The sequence below is a fragment of the Microchirus variegatus genome, assembly GCF_963457635.1.
Source record: "Microchirus variegatus genome assembly, chromosome: 9".
In the NCBI taxonomy this organism is placed as follows: Eukaryota; Metazoa; Chordata; class Actinopteri; order Pleuronectiformes; family Soleidae; genus Microchirus; species Microchirus variegatus.
In genome coordinates this window covers 4,193,641-4,212,401 of record NC_139810.1, presented here as the reverse complement: position 1 = coordinate 4,212,401, position 18,761 = coordinate 4,193,641, and the positions used below count along the sequence as shown (strand labels likewise).

The 18,761-nt window shown below is 39.8% G+C and overlaps 1 protein-coding gene across 1 annotated transcript; it reads right to left on the bottom strand.

Annotated features, from left to right (window-relative positions):
* Window positions 1-5,150: 5,150 nt before the first annotated feature.
* On the bottom strand, window positions 5,151-18,254 carry LOC310931447 (protein NLRC3-like; the record flags this gene model as incomplete). The annotated part of the gene is made up of 10 exons (XM_083894596.1): window positions 5,151-5,257; window positions 7,275-7,448; window positions 8,266-8,439; window positions 10,036-10,209; window positions 10,967-11,140; window positions 11,888-12,061; window positions 12,761-14,573; window positions 15,000-15,202; window positions 16,549-16,668; window positions 18,124-18,254. The coding sequence occupies 10 exons, from the start codon at window positions 18,252-18,254 to the stop codon at window positions 5,248-5,250; spliced, it is 3,147 nt and encodes a 1,048-aa protein (XP_083750722.1). The 3' UTR covers window positions 5,151-5,247.
* Window positions 18,255-18,761: the final 507 nt, after the last annotated feature.

Below are 18,761 nucleotides of genomic sequence, written 5' to 3'. Positions count from 1 at the left end.
CACAGACTCACTGATGCAGAAATGGAGAAGACGTTTGTCGCCAAGCAAACAACAACTGATAATGAAAACTTATGAAGACATGAAACACTTGATACATACAAAAAAAGATCAGAGAAAAAGCCTGACAGATCATTACAGACAGACCTCATGTATAAACTGTCCCAATATAAAGATTTACAGAGCTCATTTGAGCAAAATAACTTGTTTTCTACTGTACGTCTGATGTGTATCTGTGTTCAGTCCAGTGACCAATCACATGAGAGGAAACTGAAACACAACAGGAGTTTTCTGCTCTGCAGTTCATGTTACTGACATATTTGAGTGCTATAGCAGCTTACGGCCAGTAGATGGCACAGATGCTACTGTGCTTGTGTGTTATTGAAGGGCTGTTGCCTGCATTAAAGTCAGCTGAATGTTAGATATAGTTTCATGTGTTGATATCCAGATATATCACAAACACATGAGCCTCTGACTTTATCACATACACTTCTGATGGTTCAGCAAATCCTGCCTTTATTTACATTTTCCACGTGTCCATTTGAAGATTAGAAAACGTCACGCAGTAAAAGTACTTCATGCTACTTGTGCATGAAGTAAATAAAGTATTTTTGTCCAATAAAATTGAAACCATCAACTATGAACACAAATGATGGATTTTACACTCCTTTAATTAACGATGAATCATTTCTTTTTTTGCTCAGTAAAGTGAACTTTGACCCTTGATTCAAACTTGATCTTAAATGTCTGAAGGAGCGTTATCACAGGTGGTTCCTCCCTGCAGCTGTTAAACAAGCTCTCAGTAGACACGTAATCAGGCTACTCATTACACAAGTGCAATATACATTTATAACCTTTGTTTATACTGTAAATATCAAGCCCATACTGTGACATTCTATTTTAACTTTTTACAGTCATATTGTTAATATAGTTCAATATTGTACCTTCTTGAAAATGCATGTTTATTATTATTATCTTCATATTTAACGTCTTTGCTGCTATGACACTGTACATTTCCCCACTGCAGGACAAATAAAGGACCATCTTATCTTATCTTAATTAGTCCACAGTGAAAGAACTGCATACTTCTTGTGAAGGAAGTACAAAGAGTACTAAGTCTTAATAAAATTGAAATCTTAAACTCTGAATGAAAATGATGTATTTTATACTACTTCAATGTGAATTAAGTACGTAGTCTTATAAAATTGAAGCCACAACCTACTAAATATATATATAATAATATAATATATCTATAAAACAATCTGTCAGGATGAATTTAGTAGCACAGGTTCAATCCCGCTTTCTCAGATATCCTGGATATCTTCAATCTTCACTCACTCACACACAAAATCCATCCATTTTGTCCTCCTTTATCCTGTGCTGTGTCAATCTCAGCACACATAGGGCAATAGGCTATAGTGCACACCCTGGACACATCGAGAGACAAACAACTATTCACTCTCACTCCTGGGGTCAATTTAGAGTGAGATCTCTTTGTTTTATGGAGCAAAGAAACAAATAAAATATTCACATATAAGAAGCTAAAAAAATCAGAAATAAAAAAATAGTAATTACAAACATATCATGTAGTAATCAATTAATAATCGATTAATTAAGTAATTGTTTCAGCTCCAGTGTGCCCCCACACACAAAATCCTCATATATCATCATCATAATCACATCAACACTCACCTTTCTGTCTTTGTGCTGCGCAGTTAAAATGGCGACTGAAGCAAAGTCACAGAATAGTTTGATTTTCACTGCTCCTCCTCTGGATTTACAGGAAATCACAGCAATAGTTAGCTGTGCAGCTCAGTCATCAATAGCCTGGTTTCCCTGGATCAAGTCTCTTGCCTCTTTAGTCCAGAAGCCAAACCTTTGACCGTGCCTTTCAAAAGAAAACAATGCCAAGGAGGAATAAAGGAATATCTTATTGCGTTTTATTTCTTTGACAATAATTATTAGTAGTTTATGATTTCAGTTCTATTGGACTGAGTACTTCTTGTAAGCACTTTTACTGTATACAGTAAAACTAGGGTCAAAGTTCACTTTCGAAACTATAATGATCCGCGTCCATTGAACAGTACCTGTGTTCTTAAGTTGTTACTGAAACCATAACTCCTGCACTTTGTCCATTTACATGCACTTCTAGATTTCAATGTTTGTTTTGTAACTGTCATCTCTGTTCACCAGGTCACCCTTGTTAAAGAGGTCTTGATCTCAATGGGTCTTTTATCTGGTTAAATAATGGTTAAATGAAAATAAATGTAATATTCATTGTTTTTATTAGTCGTTCATGATTGTGCACAAAGCACAAGAAGCATCATGTCTAAAAACTGAAATCATAAACAACTAATAATTATTTTCAAAAAAATAAAACAAGACAAGATATTACTTTATTCCTCCCATGTTTTTTGTAGTGTTACAGCAGCCAAAAATCACAACAAGGTAGAAATACAAGAAAAATAGAGAATTTTTAAATATATGCAAAGAAAGGTTTGTGACAGACGAAATGAAAACAAGATGAACAATTATAACTCCACTATAAATTATTATGTTTTTATTTGTTTTATTTAACATCGTTCTTTTACATGTCATCACAATGATAACATTGTTTTCATGTATAATTTAACATTTTTCTTTTCAGTACGTCGCTTTCAGACTTTATTTTGAAAACCGGAAGTAGGACTGCTTGGCCTGGAGCGTTTGTGTAGAATTGACGTAAAGGAGACTTTTAGCAGCGGCTCATTTTGACCACGTAAAAACAAGTGACAGCTACTTTGACCGCAGTCGGACATATTACTGTTTAAACACATCATCAACTCTGCTTTGGTCAAAATAAACACTTTATTCACTAAATTAACGACGTCTAAATGACTACTTTTTCTAACGGAGCTAGGTGGTTTTAGTAAGTGCGTCATGGGCTTTTCTTAATCAAAACGACGAACCTACTTTACAATTAAACCGTTTAAACACACTTAAAATATGTAACAACATGTATAATTCAAGCTTTCGTCACTGTTTTAACGCTAAAAACTTAATTAATGTACTTACTTAGGACTCTGCTGATGTTTTCTCTAAAAACTGCTGTCTCATGTTCGACCGGTGGCGCTTCCGGTTCATTTCCGGGTTGGGCGGTCCATAGAGCGTGCGCAGTAGTGTTTTTCCCAAGATGCCTCTCGGTTAAGTGAACGAGCCATGGATGTATCAAAGAGGCTATTATAATAATAAAAATAAAATAAAAACACAGTATGGCTATATTTTTGCAATTAATGGAACAACGCCTTGTAAAATCAAGCCTGCTTAATCCACAGACCATATTGTGAAAAATCACATTTATATTATTATTATTTTAAGAATAGTGAGCTTTATATTCTGTGAAAGCAGCATTTGTGGACAAAAAATTGTAGAAATATTTTTAATGCGTTGACCTGTTATTACATATAAGTTTGATGACGTCAAATAAACAGTTAACAGAAAAATGGTCTACAAAGTACACACTGTATTTTACAGGAACTGTGATTATCATAATGAAGTGTATATGTGTGAAATTACATGTTTAAGATGCATTACAAATAAACTTAATACGAAATATAACATGGTTAAATTCCACAAATCAAAAACGTTTCGTTTAGTTTACTTTATTGGTTTTTGTTAACAGGGACCATGTATAGAACAGGTTCTATACCAGGGTTAGCTAAACAGCTAATTTGCACCTGTGGTCCCTGGGCGGGATGTTCAGAGCACAATAAAAACATACTAGACATTACAGACAATTATCAAAAAACAGATAACGTCTCAGCAACATTACAGTAAAAAACATACAAAATACATTTGGTGTTATAAATATATACAAGGATCAATGATCGCAAGATTGATTCTCTTTCAGCCATGTCTTCAGAGACTTTTTAAAGCTATTAAGACTTGTACAATCTCAAATATGGAGTGAGATTGAGTTCCATTTTCCAGTTGCTTGGTATGAGAATGCTGAATGCCCAAAAGTGGTCTTCTTAAATTTGGTTGAACAATCACCTCTCATTGCAGCCCTAGATACCCTTATATTGTCCCTGCAGAATGATACACAAAGCTTGAGTGGTGGTGGTGCAAGGTCATGGGTCAATTTGTACATCAGGCACATGTCAGAGAACCAGAGAAAACTGTCAAACGTGATATTAAATGCTTAAATATTGCAGTAAACGCAAGCGTTCTTCCTTCTCACTATTATGGGTAGAATCCTTTCAAAAAAATAAGAAGGTTTATCCAAACTCCTCTGCCTCTGTCGCTCTCTTTCTATTTCTCCTCAAATGATTCATTTAATTTAGTTTCATATGGAAAAAATAATCGGATGTTTAAAGACGATAAAATGGTCTGGTAAAGCCCCGTCGAAGGCGATCGCAACGTCCTTATGTCAAAACAATGACATCACATTATAGTGATTCCATGTAGAATAGTTCTGTCAATAAAACATGAGTAAAATGGACTGTATATAGTGGAGCTATAATCTTGTGTTTATATCGTCTGTCTTGTACATTTCTTTGCATATATTTATTAAAACTCATATTTCTCTTTTACTTTCATTTCTAGCTTGTTGTGATTTTTGGCTGCTGTGACACTGTTAATAACATGGGAGGAATAAAGGAATATTTTAGAGAGTCTTATTTTCTTTTTCTTAATGAAGAAATAATTAGTATTTGACTTTCATTGGACTCAGTACTTCATACACAAGTCATATGAATCCTCATTTGTGTTGGCAAAAGTGAACTTTGACCCTGGATCACTCCAAAAGTGCACAGTAAAAGTGTTTTCTACAACAAGATCAGACATGAGTTTATTTGTTTCAGGGAAACTGTGTGTTATAGAGGACTGCTTGGTTTGGAGCGTTTGACTAGAGTTGACGTAAAGGAGAGAATATCAGTGCACTTCACATTTAGTGACGGCTGACTTTGACCGCAGTCGGTTAAATGTTACTTATCACACAAGTTAAAATCTGTGAATATCAGTCTCTCTACGTGGATTGAAGACGTCTGTGAAGACAGAGCCCACACACACGTGAACGGAAAACGTCTCGTAAATAGGGAAGTTGTGAACGTGTGAAACGTTCACAGGTTCAGGACGACAGGACCGAGCTGACCATGTTCAAAGTGATGTCACAGCGTCATGGCCACAGAAAAACCTTTGTCCTTCACATGATGTTTGTCCCTGATCTGCTGAAGCTGCGTCACAGAGCAGGACTCAGGATGAAGATCATCTTCACTCCCACCTGTTGAGAGAAGACGACAGAGGAGAAGAGTCAGAGTCACAGCAGTGAGTCAGTGAAGCAGCAGAGACTTCAGTCCAGTTCAGAGCTGCTTCATGTTCATCACTTTACTTTACATTCACTCATTGTTGACATGATGTCATCATGAAGTCACTGTGAGGAAACAAATGTCTGTATTTTTCAGTGTATACAATAGTTGGTGTGAGCGCCCTCTGTCTTCAGACCAGCATCAGCTCTTCTGTAGGATTAGAGTCAGGTGTTTGATTCACCAATAAGACTGAACAGGTAGAGGACGAGCAACAGCCAGACTCTGCTACCAAGGTGAGGTTGTGGAAGACGTTTTCATGTCACAGGTCAAACACTATGGCGAGACTGAGAAGAGCAACAAGACACGAGGTCGTTCAGCGACATCAGCAAAGTCTCTGCCAGACAAAGACTTCAGAGCAGACTGAGGTTTCAACGTCTTTGGAAGAAGCACAAAGACAACGTTGAACATCGTGGACCAAAACCACGTCACCACAGTTTCTCACGCAGCTGTGATACCATGACTCCGCCCACTTTGAGGAGGAGTAAAAGTCATGGAAAACCAACCAAAATGAGTCAAATAGGCGAGGCGAAGTGTACTGAGACTATGTCGTGGAAAAGCGTCAATAGAGTAAAGGCATTTTGTCTCTTCCTCACATCTTTAAAGGTTTATTCAGGGTTAGGACCTGGTTTTAGGGTTCGGAATTTAGCTGTGAAGGTCAGAGTAAATGGTTGGGGGATGCATTACGTCTATGATGGTGTGTGTCTGTGTGTGTGGAGCAGACTACAGTCACACTAATCTCACGTCATCAGTGATGAAGTCAAACTACAAACAGCTGATGGACGTCATCATGTGAGGCGGTCAGCTCTAGTCTGTGATCACATGATCACCAGCAGCTCGTCTGATTGGCCAACTGTTGTCTCTCTGTGTCTTTGTGTCCAATCATGAAGTCTGTCTCTATTCTGCTCTCACAGCTTCACTGAGGAAACACTGGATCTTTGCTCTGACTGTGATTACAGTTTTTCTCGATTGTTTACACACATTTTCTGAAACCTTGCCTCATGCTCTCAGAAATCTACACACAAAATCCAAAAACACACACACAATGGGCAAAACCCCTCAATTCTCCTGCAAAATGAAACTTAACATTCAAAACAATGTTATTTCTTCTAAAAAATGGTATTTTGTTTTCAAATGACACACACAAAACATCATATCAATAGACATTTTTAAGAACCAGTTGAACACTGATGTGATCAATGTAAAACACTATGATGAATGGAAAACACTTCTTCTACATCGATCATAATGACTTAGGCCTTTTTTAGTGTTTAGTGTTACACTTACTACAGACAGTACATACATAACTGTGTAAAATATTTTATCATATTGTTTTTATAGGCTCTGTGATGAACTGGCAAACTGTCCAGGGTCTGACCCCGCCGATCGCCCTATGTCACCCCGCGACCCTCCGCTGGAGGATGAAGCGGTAGATAATGGATGGATTATTTTTATACTCAAAACACACAAATACACAGTAACAAATATATTGTAATCCTATATATTTCCCACAAAAACAATGTAGACAGTGTACATCCCAACCAACACAAAGTTGCACAGTGGTCTGCATACAAAACAGAACCCTTTTATGCTAACGCACTGATTGCAAATTTTAAACCTGTGTGACAGGTGTTTGCATAGTAGGGAAATAAACTTTAGAATTTTGAATGACAGTGTGTTCCTTGTGAAAACAAGACATTTTCTTCATGAAAATTGTGCCAAATGCAGAGAATTGTGTGTAGTGTTTTGAAAAAAGTGTGTTTTACAACTGCAATTTGAGTGTAAAGCAGGAATTGTGCTTGTAGTTTAGCAGCGTTGGTTCAGGGGGTTGGTGCATGAGTTACCTGTTGTGGTCATTGTGTCTCAAGTACCAGTATTTGTGTGTAAACAATTGAGAAAATCTGTAAGTACAACACTGACTCTAACTCTACTGACCTCACAGTCTCCAGTCTGTAGTCTGGACTCTTCTTAAGATCAAACAGCAGCTTCACTCCTGAATCCTTCAGTTTGTTCTCACTCAGGTCCAGTTCTCTCAGGTGGGAGGGGTTGGACTTCCGAGCTGAGACCAGAGAAGAACAGCTGATCTCTGACAAACTGCAGTTCCTCAACCTGAATAAAGAATAAAAGATGAGACTTTAGACGTGTGTGAGAGAAAGTGTGTGTGTGTGTGTGTGTGTGTGTGTGTGTGTGTGTGAGGGAGAATGTGTGTGTGTGTGTGTGAGGGAGAAAGTGTGTGTGTGTGTGTGTGTGAGAGAGAGAGAAAGTGTGTGTGGGTGTGAGAGAGAAAGTGTGTGTGAGAGAGAGAGAGAGAGAGAGAGAGAGAGAGAGAGAGAGAAAGTGTGTGTGTGTTGTTGACAGGATGTAGAAGTTCTAGAACTGTTTTTGTTCCTTATAATGAGGTCAAATCTAAAAACACCTACATAAGCTGCTTAAAGCGTATTCTAGAGTATTCTTGTTTCTGTTGCTTGAGTGATTTGATATCTTCAGATGTTTGATTCATATCTTGTGTATTTTGCTTCTTCTCGTGCGATGCATAGTGAACTGGTTGAACTTGGTGTGGTTAGAAGTCACTCTTCCTCCTTCCATCTTGACGTCTCCATTCAAAGGATAAAACATTACTGAAGCCCCCGACCTATTGCTCCCTCTACTGGACAAACATGTTGCTGCTGTCAAAGTTAGCAGATTTTTTTTCTTGGACCCCGAAAAACAACGTTTGACAGTTTAGAGAAAAGTGGAGGAGAAAGAGTTCTATGTTGAAACTTGGTGACCTCTCCACATGTGTTTTAAAATTCAATATTAGATATTGTAAAAAATATCATATCTGATGTAAAATATCGTGATGTACGATAATATCAAATATCTTAAGACTAGTTTAATGTTAATGAAAGTTTAAAAAAACAACAGCAGCTTCAGTCAGTGAACTCACTTCAGAGTCTCCAGTCTACAATGTGGACTCTCCAGTCCAGAACACAGCAGCTTCACTCCTGAATCCTGCAGATCGTTCCAGCTCAGCTTCAGTTTTCTCAGGTGGGAGGGGTTGGACTTCAGAGCTGAGGCCAGAGAAGAACAGCTGATCTCTGACAAACTGCACACACTCAACCTGAATAAAGAATAAAAGATGAGACTTTAGACAACGTGTGTGTGTGTGTGTGTGTGTGTGTGTGTGTGTGTGTGTGTGTGTGTGTGTGTGTGTGTGTGTGTGTGTGTGTGTGTGTGTGTGTGTGTGTGTGTGCGTGTGCGTGTGTTTCATTCATTCATCAGTGAATCGAATAAGTTTAATATAAACCTGGGTGATATCAACATTAAATATCTAGATATTTGATTATTTGATGATATCAATAAAAAGTGTCATTTTGCTCTAGATTTAAGGACTGGCGAGCTAAGGGTATAACAGCCTTATGTAGTGTATTGAAAGATGGAAAATTGCTCAGTTTTGAAATGCTTAAAAGGACACATGTTTTAGAAAAACAAGACTTCTATCGATATCTGCAGTTACGGCATTACGTTAATACGAAGATGAAAAATGTAACAAAGATAAACACAAATCTCATTGAATTACTTACAAAAGCCTATGATTCAGAAAATATCTCAAGACTGTTTCATGCTTGTATAAGGGCCTGTCGAATTTGAAACCACATTCAACTGCATATATTAAAATACAATGGGAAAAGGAAGGAGGTATAACTATATCTGAGGAAGAATGGACACAAATCTGGATGTACCAATGGAGATTTACCAGCTCACAGAAGTGGAGGGAATTTGGATGGAAAAGCCTGATTAGGTACTTTATTCCACCTTCTCAGAAGTCTCATTATGATGATACTTCTCCTGTCTGCTGGAGGAACTGTGGAAATCAAAATGCAAACCACTACCATGTTTTCTGGGACTGTCCTGTCATTAAGGGCTATTGGCGAGGGATACATAATGCCCTACAGGATATCTTCTTCAACTGTGAAATACCCCTCCAGAGTAAGGCTATGTTGTTTGGACACATTCCTGGGGAATGGCCGAAAGGAGATAAACATTTAATAAATATCTTGCTGGTGGCCTGTAAGAAGAGTAGAACCAGGAAATGGTTATCACAAGAGAGCCCAACTTTAAATGTATGGATGGACACTACAATGGACATTTATAAAATGGAGAGGATAACTGCATTTGTTAACCATAAATTGGAGAAATTTGCTTCATGCTGGGAGAACTGGGTCAAATATGTCACACCTCATAGGCCTGATTTTACTTTCATAAACCAATGACTGTGCAATACTAAAAGGATCACTCCCTACCTGTACATAGTTGTATTGTTGTTGTGTGATTTCATTTGATAAAGACATAAACGAAAAGTATTATTTGTACATTTAGAGCAGACTACCGATGTAAGATGTATGTATATATATGTTTTACCGGATGTGAATATCTGACTCTGAACGTCAATAAAAAATAAATTACAAAAAACACACCTGACACATGACCTCCTTCAAATTCTCCTGCTTTAAATACTAAATACTGACTAAATCACCAGCTTGACTTTTTCTGAGCAACTAAGTCCGTCATCATGTCGCTGTATCAAGCTCTTCATGCATCACACAGACAAATCCACTTCCACTATCGTGATATATGATAATATCAAATATCTAAAGACTAGTTTAACGTTAATAAAAGTTTAAAAAACAACAGCAGCTTCAGTCAGTGAACTCACATCAGAGTCTTCAGTCTACAATGTGGACTCTCCAGTCCAGAACACAGCAGCTTCACTCCTGAATCCTTCAGTTTGTTCTCACTCAGGTCCAGTTTTCTCAGGTGTGAGGGGTTGGACTTCAGAGCTGAGACCAGAGAAGAACAGCTGATCTCTGACAAACTGCAGTTTATCAACCTGAATAAAGAATAAAAGATGAGACTTTAGACAACGACTGTGTGTGTTTGTGTGTGTGTGTGTGAGAGAGAGAGAGAGAGAGAAAGTGTGTGTGTGTGTGAGAGAGAAAGTGTGTGTGTGTGTGAGAGGGAATGTGTGTGTGTGAGAGAGAGAGAAAGTGTGTGTGTGTTGTTGACAGGATGTAAAAGTTCTAGAACTGTTTTTGTTCCTTATGATGAGGTCAAATCTAAAAACACCTACATAAGCTGCTTAAAGAGTATTCTAGAGTATTCTTGTTTCTGTTGCTTGAGTGATTTGATATTTTCAGATGTTTGATTCATATCTTGTGTTTTTTGCTTCTTCTCGTGCGATGCATAGTGAACTGGTTGAACTTGGTGTGGTTAGAAGTCACTCTTCCTCCTTCCATCTTGACGTCTCCATTCAAAGGATAAAACATTACTGAAGCCCCCGACCTATTGCTCCCTCTACTGGACAAACATGTTGCTGCCGTCAAAGTTAGCAGATTTTTTTTCTTGAACCCCGAAAAACAACGTTTGACAGTTTAGAGAAAGTGGAGGAGAAAGAGTTCTATGTTGAAACTTGGTGACCTCTCCACATGTGTTTTAAAATTCAATATTAAGTTCAATATTAGATATCGTAAAAAAATATCATATCTGATGTAAAATATCGTGATATACGATAATATCAAATATCTAAAGACTAGTTTAATGTTAATGAAAGTTTAAAAAACAACATCAGCTTCAGTCAGTGAACTCACTCCAGAGTCTCCAGTCTACAATGTGGACTCTCCAGTCCAGAACACAGCAGCTTCACTCCTGAATCCTTCAGTTCGTTCCCACTCAGGTCCAGTTCTCTCAGGTGTGAGGGGTTGGACTTCAGAGCTGAGACCACAGAAGAACAGCTGATCTCTGACAAACTGCAGTATATCAACCTGAATAAAGAATAAAAGATGAGACTTTAGACAACGACTGTGTGTGTTTGTGTGTGTGTGTGTGAGAGAGAGAGAGAGAGAGAGAAAGTGTGTGTGTGTGTGAGAGAGAAAGTGTGTGTGTGTGTGAGAGGGAATGTGTGTGTGTGAGAGAGAGAGAAAGTGTGTGTGTGTTGTTGACAGGATGTAGAAGTTCTAGAACTGTTTTTGTTCCTTATAATGAGGTCAAATCTAAAAACACCTACATAAGCTGCTTAAAGAGTATTCTAGAGTATTCTTGTTTCTGTTGCTTGAGTGATTTGATATTTTCAGATGTTTGATTCATATCTTGTGTTTTTTGCTTCTTCTCGTGCGATGCATAGTGAACTGGTTGAACTTGGTGTGGTTAGAAGTCACTCTTCCTCCTTCCATCTTGACGTCTCCATTCAAAGGATAAAACATTACTGAAGCCCCCGACCTATTGCTCCCTCTACTGGACAAACATGTTGCTGCCGTCAAAGTTAGCAGATTTTTTTTCTTGAACCCCGAAAAACAACGTTTGACAGTTTAGAGAAAGTGGAGGAGAAAGAGTTCTATGTTGAAACTTGGTGACCTCTCCACATGTGTTTTAAAATTCAATATTAGATATCGTAAAAAAATATCATATCTGATGTAAAATATCGTGATATACGATAATATCAAATATCTAAAGACTAGTTTAATGTTAATGAAAGTTTAAAAAACAACAGCAGCTTCAGTCAGTGAACTCACTCCAGAGTCTCCAGTCTACAATGTGGACTCTCCAGTCCAGAACACAGCAGCTTCACTCCTGAATCCTTCAGTTCGTTCCCACTCAGGTCCAGTTCTCTCAGGTGGGAGGGGTTGGACTTCAGAGCTGAGGCCACAGAAGAACAGCTGATCTCTGACAAACGGCAGCTCATCAACCTGAATAAAGAATAAAAGATGAGAAGTTGCTGCTTGAAAGCAGTCAGTGTTTGATCATGTGTTCAGAGCTGAGACCACGACTTCACACCAAGTCTCTGAGAGTTCACAATAATCCAGTCTGTGATTATAGAAAAATATCATATGTTGACATTTTCATCAACATCTTCTCTTGTTGTGTTTGAAACATTTTTCATGGAGTCACAGTGAGGAGTCCATCATGTCCACAGTCTGAGTGTGTGGAACACACCTGGGAACTGGACTCATGTCAAACTCAGACATGTTGGTCCGACCCGGTCCAGAGACACAGACCCGATCAGCAGCGACTTCACAGCTGATGGTTATTAACGAGCTAACGTCACTGGACGACTCTGTGTCTTAATGTAACGTCAGCAGACTTCTCTAGATCTGAACACGGACTGGTTCTGATCAGGTCTTTGGGTTTGCTTTGACCCGTGTTGGAGTCTAATCAGGTTTAGGTGAAACCAAAAAGAATCAAAGTCACATGAAGAGAAAGTTAACAATGAAACATTAACAGTAAATGACAAAATAAAGACATAGCAAACATCACAAGCAGCTGATAAATCTGCATCATTTAAAACATGAAAAACAACACAGCTGACTGACAAAGTGAGAAGAATGAGAAGAATATTTGATCAACCATCACTGATTGATGATGTTATTGATCATGTCTGAACTTACTTGGCCTTCCTGCAGTTCCTCACAGCTGGAATCAGTCTCTGTTTTCCCTGATAAGATGTCTTGTACTTGTCCAGGTCCAACTCATCCAGAACCTCCTCAGACATCTGCAGCATGTAGGCCAGAGCTGAGCAGTGGATCTCAGAGAGTTCCTGTTCTCTGTCCTTTGACTTCATGAACTCTTGGATCTCCTGATGCACTGATTGGTCGTTCATCTCTGTCAGACAGTGGAAGATGTTGATGCTTCTGTCAGGTGAGATGTCATCTGTGTTCATCTTCTTCAGGTTCTCAATGACCATCTGGATGATTTCTGGACAGCTCTGAGTCTGACCCAGCAGACCTCCTAAGAGTCTCTGGTTGGACTCCAGACAGAGTCCATGAAGGAAGCGAACAAACAGGTCCAGGTGACCATTTACACTTTGAAGTGATTTCTTCATGGCTGCTTTCAGGAAGACATCCAGAAAAGTGTAATAATCACCATCTTCTTGTCTGAAGAAGACCTGCAGTACCTCTGTCTTCCTGTTGGTGAAACAGTGGAACATGTAGACTGCAGCCAGAAACTCCTGGACGCTCAGATGAACAAAGCAGTAGACTGTTTTCTGGAAGATCACACTCTCTCTTCTGAAGATCTCTGTACAAACTCCTGAGTAAACCAAGGCCTCTGTCACACTAAGACCACACCGGTCCAGGTCTTCTTGGTAGAACATGATGTCTCCTTTCTGCAGATGTTCAAAGGCCAGCCTCCCCAGCTTCAGAACAACGTCCCTGTCGGCCTCCATCAGCTCCTGTGGACTCGTCTCACGTCCTTTGTCGTACTTGTTCTTCTTCCTCTTTGTCTGAACCAGCAGGAAGTGTGAGTACAGGTCTGTCAGGGTCTTGGGCAGCTCTCCTCTCTGCTCTGTGCTCAACATGTGCTCCAGAACTGTAGCACTGATCCAGCAGAAGACTGGGATTTGACACATGATGTGGAGGCTCCTGGACATCTTGATGTGTGAGATGATTCTGCTGGACAGATCTTCATCTCTGCATCTCTTCCTGAAGTACTCGTCCTTCTGGTCCTCAGTGAAGCCTCGTACTTCTGTTACCCTGTCAACACATGTAGGAGGGATCTGATTGGCCGCTGCAGGTCGAGAAGTTATCCAGATTAGAGCTGAGGGAAGCAGATTCCCCTGGATGAGGTTGGTCAGCAGCACGTTGACTGATGACCTGTGTGTGACGTCAGAAACCAGCGTCCTGCTGTTGAAGTCCAGTGAGAGTCTGCTTTCATCCAGGCCGTCAAAGATGAACAAAAGTTTACAGACAGCGAGCTTCTCTGCTCTGACCTTCTCTAATGTTGGATGGAAAACATGGAGCAGCGTGAGAAGACTGTGCTGCTGATCTCTGATCAGGTTCAGCTCCCTGAACGAAAGCAGAATCAGTAGATTCACATCCTGGTTTTCCAAACCCTCGGCCCAGTCCAGAGTGAACTTCTGCACCGAGAAAGTTTTTCCAACACCAGCGACGCCGTTGGTCAGGACCACTCTGATGCGCCCCTGCTGGTCAGGTAAGGCTTTAAAGATGTGGCAGCACTTGATGGGAGTGTCCTTGACCATCTTCTTCTTGGAGGTCGTCTCCAGCTGCTTCACCTCATGTTGAGTATTGACCTCTTCACTCTGTCCCTCTGTGATGTAGAGCTCAGTGAAGATCCTGTTCAGGAGGGTTCTACTTCCTCTTCCTTCAGTTCCTTCAGTCACATGTTCAAATCTGCTCCTCAGACTGATCTTATGTTCATCTAGAACCTTCTGCTCATCTAGAACCTCCTGTAGACCAACATCTGCTGAAAGACAAGAGACAAAGTCAGACTGAAGAAAGAATCTGAGCAGCTGAAGATTATGTTCATGTTTTTCTATGACTTCATTGCTTTTTCACTGTTTTTGTTTGTTTGTTGTCAAATGAAAAACTACAGTCATTTTCACTGTAATGACTTGAATAACTTTATTGTGAAAGACTGAATCATTCTAGAATAACTGTGATGAGTGTGAAGGAAAGAGAATCATCTGAATACAAGAGAACAATAATGGAAACAGGAAAATTTGAGTAAAATTTAATTTCTTCAACCTGCAGGGGGCAGCAGAGAGTTAAACTCCATCATCTTCATGATCACATGAGTAACATTTTTAACTTTTAAACATTTTTCTCCTGTTTTTTTCCATTTCTAAAGTCTGCTCATGCTGATGGGAGCTGCTCTCCTTATGAGTCTTACTCTGTGGTCCACGTCCTGTCCTGGGTCTTTGTCCACACTGAGGACAGCAGGAGTCTCCTGGTGGACCAGACTGGTCCCAGTATGAGGAGATGCAGCGTCTGCAGAACCAGTGACCACAGCTGGTGGAGACTGGATCCTTCAGAACGTCCTGACACAGAGGACAGCAGGACGTCTGCTCGTCCACAGGAACAGCAAACTTGTCTCTGTGAAGACATTTATGTATTACTAACATGTCAGGGACAGGTGGACATGTGTCTGTGAAGACATGTCTTTATTACTAACATGTCAGGGACAGGTGGACATGTGTCTGTGAAGACATGTCTTTATTACTAACATGTCAGGGACAGGTGGACATGTGTCGGTGAAGACATGTCTTTATTACTAACATGTCAGGGACAGGTGGACATGTCTTTATTACTAACATGTCAGGGACGGGTGGACATGTGTCGGTGAAGACATGTCTTTATTACTAACATGTTAGTGACATGTGGACATGTGTCGGTGAAGACATGTCTTTATTACTAACATGTTAGTGACAGGTGGACATGTGTCTGTGAAGACATGTCTTTATTACTAACATGTTAGTGACATGTGGACATGTGTCGGTGAAGACATGTCTTTATTACTAACATGTTAGTGACAGGTGGACATGTGTCTGTGAAGACATGTCTTTATTACTAACATGTTAGTGACATGTGGACATGTGTCGGTGAAGACATGTCTTTATTACTAACATGTCAGGGACAGGTGGACATGTGTCTGTGAAGACATGTCTTTATTACTAACATGTCAGGGACAGGTGGACATGTGTCTGTGAAGACATGTCTTTATTACTAACATGTCAGGGACAGGTGGACATGTGTCGGTGAAGACATGTCTTTATTACTAACATCTCAGGGACAGGTGGACATGTTTCGGTGAAGACATGTGTTTATTACTAGCATGTCAGGGACAGGTGGACATGTGTCTGTGAAGACATGTCTTTATTACTAACATGTCAGGGACAGGTGGACATGTGTCTGTGAAGACATGTCTTTATTACTAACATGTCAGGGACAGGTGGACATGTGTCTGTGAAGACATGTCTTTATTACTAACATGTCAGGGACAGGTGGACATGTGTCGGTGAAGACATGTCTTTATTACTAACATCTCAGGGACAGGTGGACATGTTTCGGTGAAGACATGTGTTTATTACTAGCATGTCAGGGACAGGTGGACATGTGTCGGTGAAGACATGTCTTTATTACTAACATGTCAGGGACAGGTGGACATGTGTCTGTGAAGACATGTCTTTATTACTAACATGTCATGGACAGGTGGACATGTGTGGCTGATACAGTGAAAGAAAACCCTCGTTTCTTGACTGAAGCAAATGTCGAGCTCAGTGACGACTGGGGACACGAGACAAACGTGTCCTCTAATCTGAGACACTTTATTGTCTTGCAGTTTTGTCTCATCGTGTGTGTCTTTGTGAGGACACAGAGGTTTGGTTGAGAATCTACACTTTCATGAATCTGACTCCTTCACAGGACAAACTGTCTCTTACTTTGTCTCTGAGGCTCCAGGTTCATGCCTGAAGCTTATAGGTTGTTCCATAGACCAGTCACTCTTCACAGACAGACAGCTGGGTCCTGGAGTCTCTGCTCTCCGTCTCTGGTTGTGACCTCTGCAAACACAAACAGGGTTTTATATAGTTTAACTTCTTCTTCCCTGACATTCTTTTTGGAGTCCCTGCTCAAAAATGACATGCCCAAACTAAATAGGGTAAATATCTGCAGTTACAAGCTCTATGTGGATTATCTTGGTATCAACATAAAGAGAACACTAAAAAAACATTGCATTAAATATCACCTTTTAAATAAGCAGTAGGAGCTTAAAAACACATGGAGGTCATGTAACAACATGTGGTCATGAGCTGTGCAAAGTCTGATGCTGCTGAAGTGAAGCAGAGTAAAATGACAGAGGTTTTAGTAAAGAGATATCTTGGCGTTCTCTCGTTTGGCACAGTTTGGCACCATCTGTGCCATTTGAGATTTCTTAGGTACCAAATGATTAAAAACTATTTTATTTCATTTACATGTCACTATTGGTATTAAAAGAACTTGTTTTCAATCTTTTTTTTTCAATAAGAAAACTGGCTGTAAATCGATGCTCCTTGTGCAGCGCGTAATAACAACTCTGTGACTCTGCAGCATGTTCAGTTACACAGCGCCATAGCTCCAGCTTACATTAGACTATTTGGGTGATTGACAGCTCGTTTTAAACTTCTAAACCAACAGAAATCGGGCCCCAGCATTTGTGTTTAGCACACAACCAAGTCTGTTGTTGTCTTGTTCCAAGTTTCCTCATAATAAAAGTTTTTATGACGGTTGGTCAAACAGCTGAATGATCTGCTGCTAACACGCTTCACTGGACAAACTGTCTCTTACTTTGTCTCTGAGGCTCCAGGTTCATGATTGAAGTTTATAATTTGTCCCATAGACCGGTCACTCTTCACAGACAGACAGCTGGGTCCTGGAGTCTCTGCTCTCCGTCTCCGGTTGTGACCTCTGCAAACACAAACAGCAGGAGCTTAAAAATACATGGAGGTCATGTTACAACATGTGGACATGAGCTGTGCAAAGTGTGATGCTGCTTAAGTGAAGCAGAGTAAAGTTACAGAGGTTTTAGTAAAGAGATGTCTAGGCGTTCTCTCGTTTGGCACAGTTTTGCACCATTTGAGATTTCTTAGGGACCAAATTATTAAAAACCATTTAATTTCATTTACATGTCACCATTGATCTTAAAAGAACTTGTTTTGAATCTTTTTTTTTTTTAATAAGAAAACTGGCTGTAAATCGATGCTCCCTGTGCAGCGCGTAATAACAACTCTGTGACTCTGCAGCATGTTCAGTTACACAGCGCCATAGCTCCAGCTTACATTAGACTATTTGGGTGATTGACAGCTCGTTTTAAACTTCTAAACCAACAGAAATCGGGCCCCAGCATTTGTGTTTAGCACACAACCAAGTCTGTTGTTGTCTTGTTCCAAGTTTCCTCATAATAAAAGTTTTTATGACGGTTGGTCAAACAGCTGAATGATCTGCTGCTAACACGCTTCACTGGACAAACTGTCTCTTACTTTGTCTCTGAGGCTCCAGGTTCATGATTGAAGTTTATAATTTGTCCCATATACCGGTCACTCTTCACAGACAGACAGCTGGGTCCTGGAGTCTCTGCTCTGTCCTCGTCTTCCTCCACACAATCACTCATCTGCTGGACTTCAGTCATTCTGAGCGAGAAACAAACATGAAAATATCCAGAGTTGTAAAAAGGATCTGCGGCCTGTTGCATGAAAGTAGAATTAAGATATCCATTAAAAAATCTGACTTGGTGGGACTTAACGTATGCTACTCAGTTTATCCTGACTTAGTCTGTTGACTCTGAGGTCGATCACAGACTCACTGATGCAGAAATGGAGAAGACGTTTGTCGCCAAGCAAACAACAACTGATAATGAAAACTTATGAAGACATGAAACACTTGATAGAATAAAAAAAAAGATCAAGAATGACATCATTACAGACAGACTTTATGTATAAACTGTCCTATTATAAAGATTTACAGAGCTCATTTGAGCCAAATAACTTGTTTTCTACTGTACGTCTGATGTGGATCTGTGTTCAGTGCAGTGGCCAATCACATGAGAGGAAACTGAAACAACAGGAGTTTTCTGCTCTGCAGTTCATGTTACTGACATATCTGTGTGCTATAGCAGCCT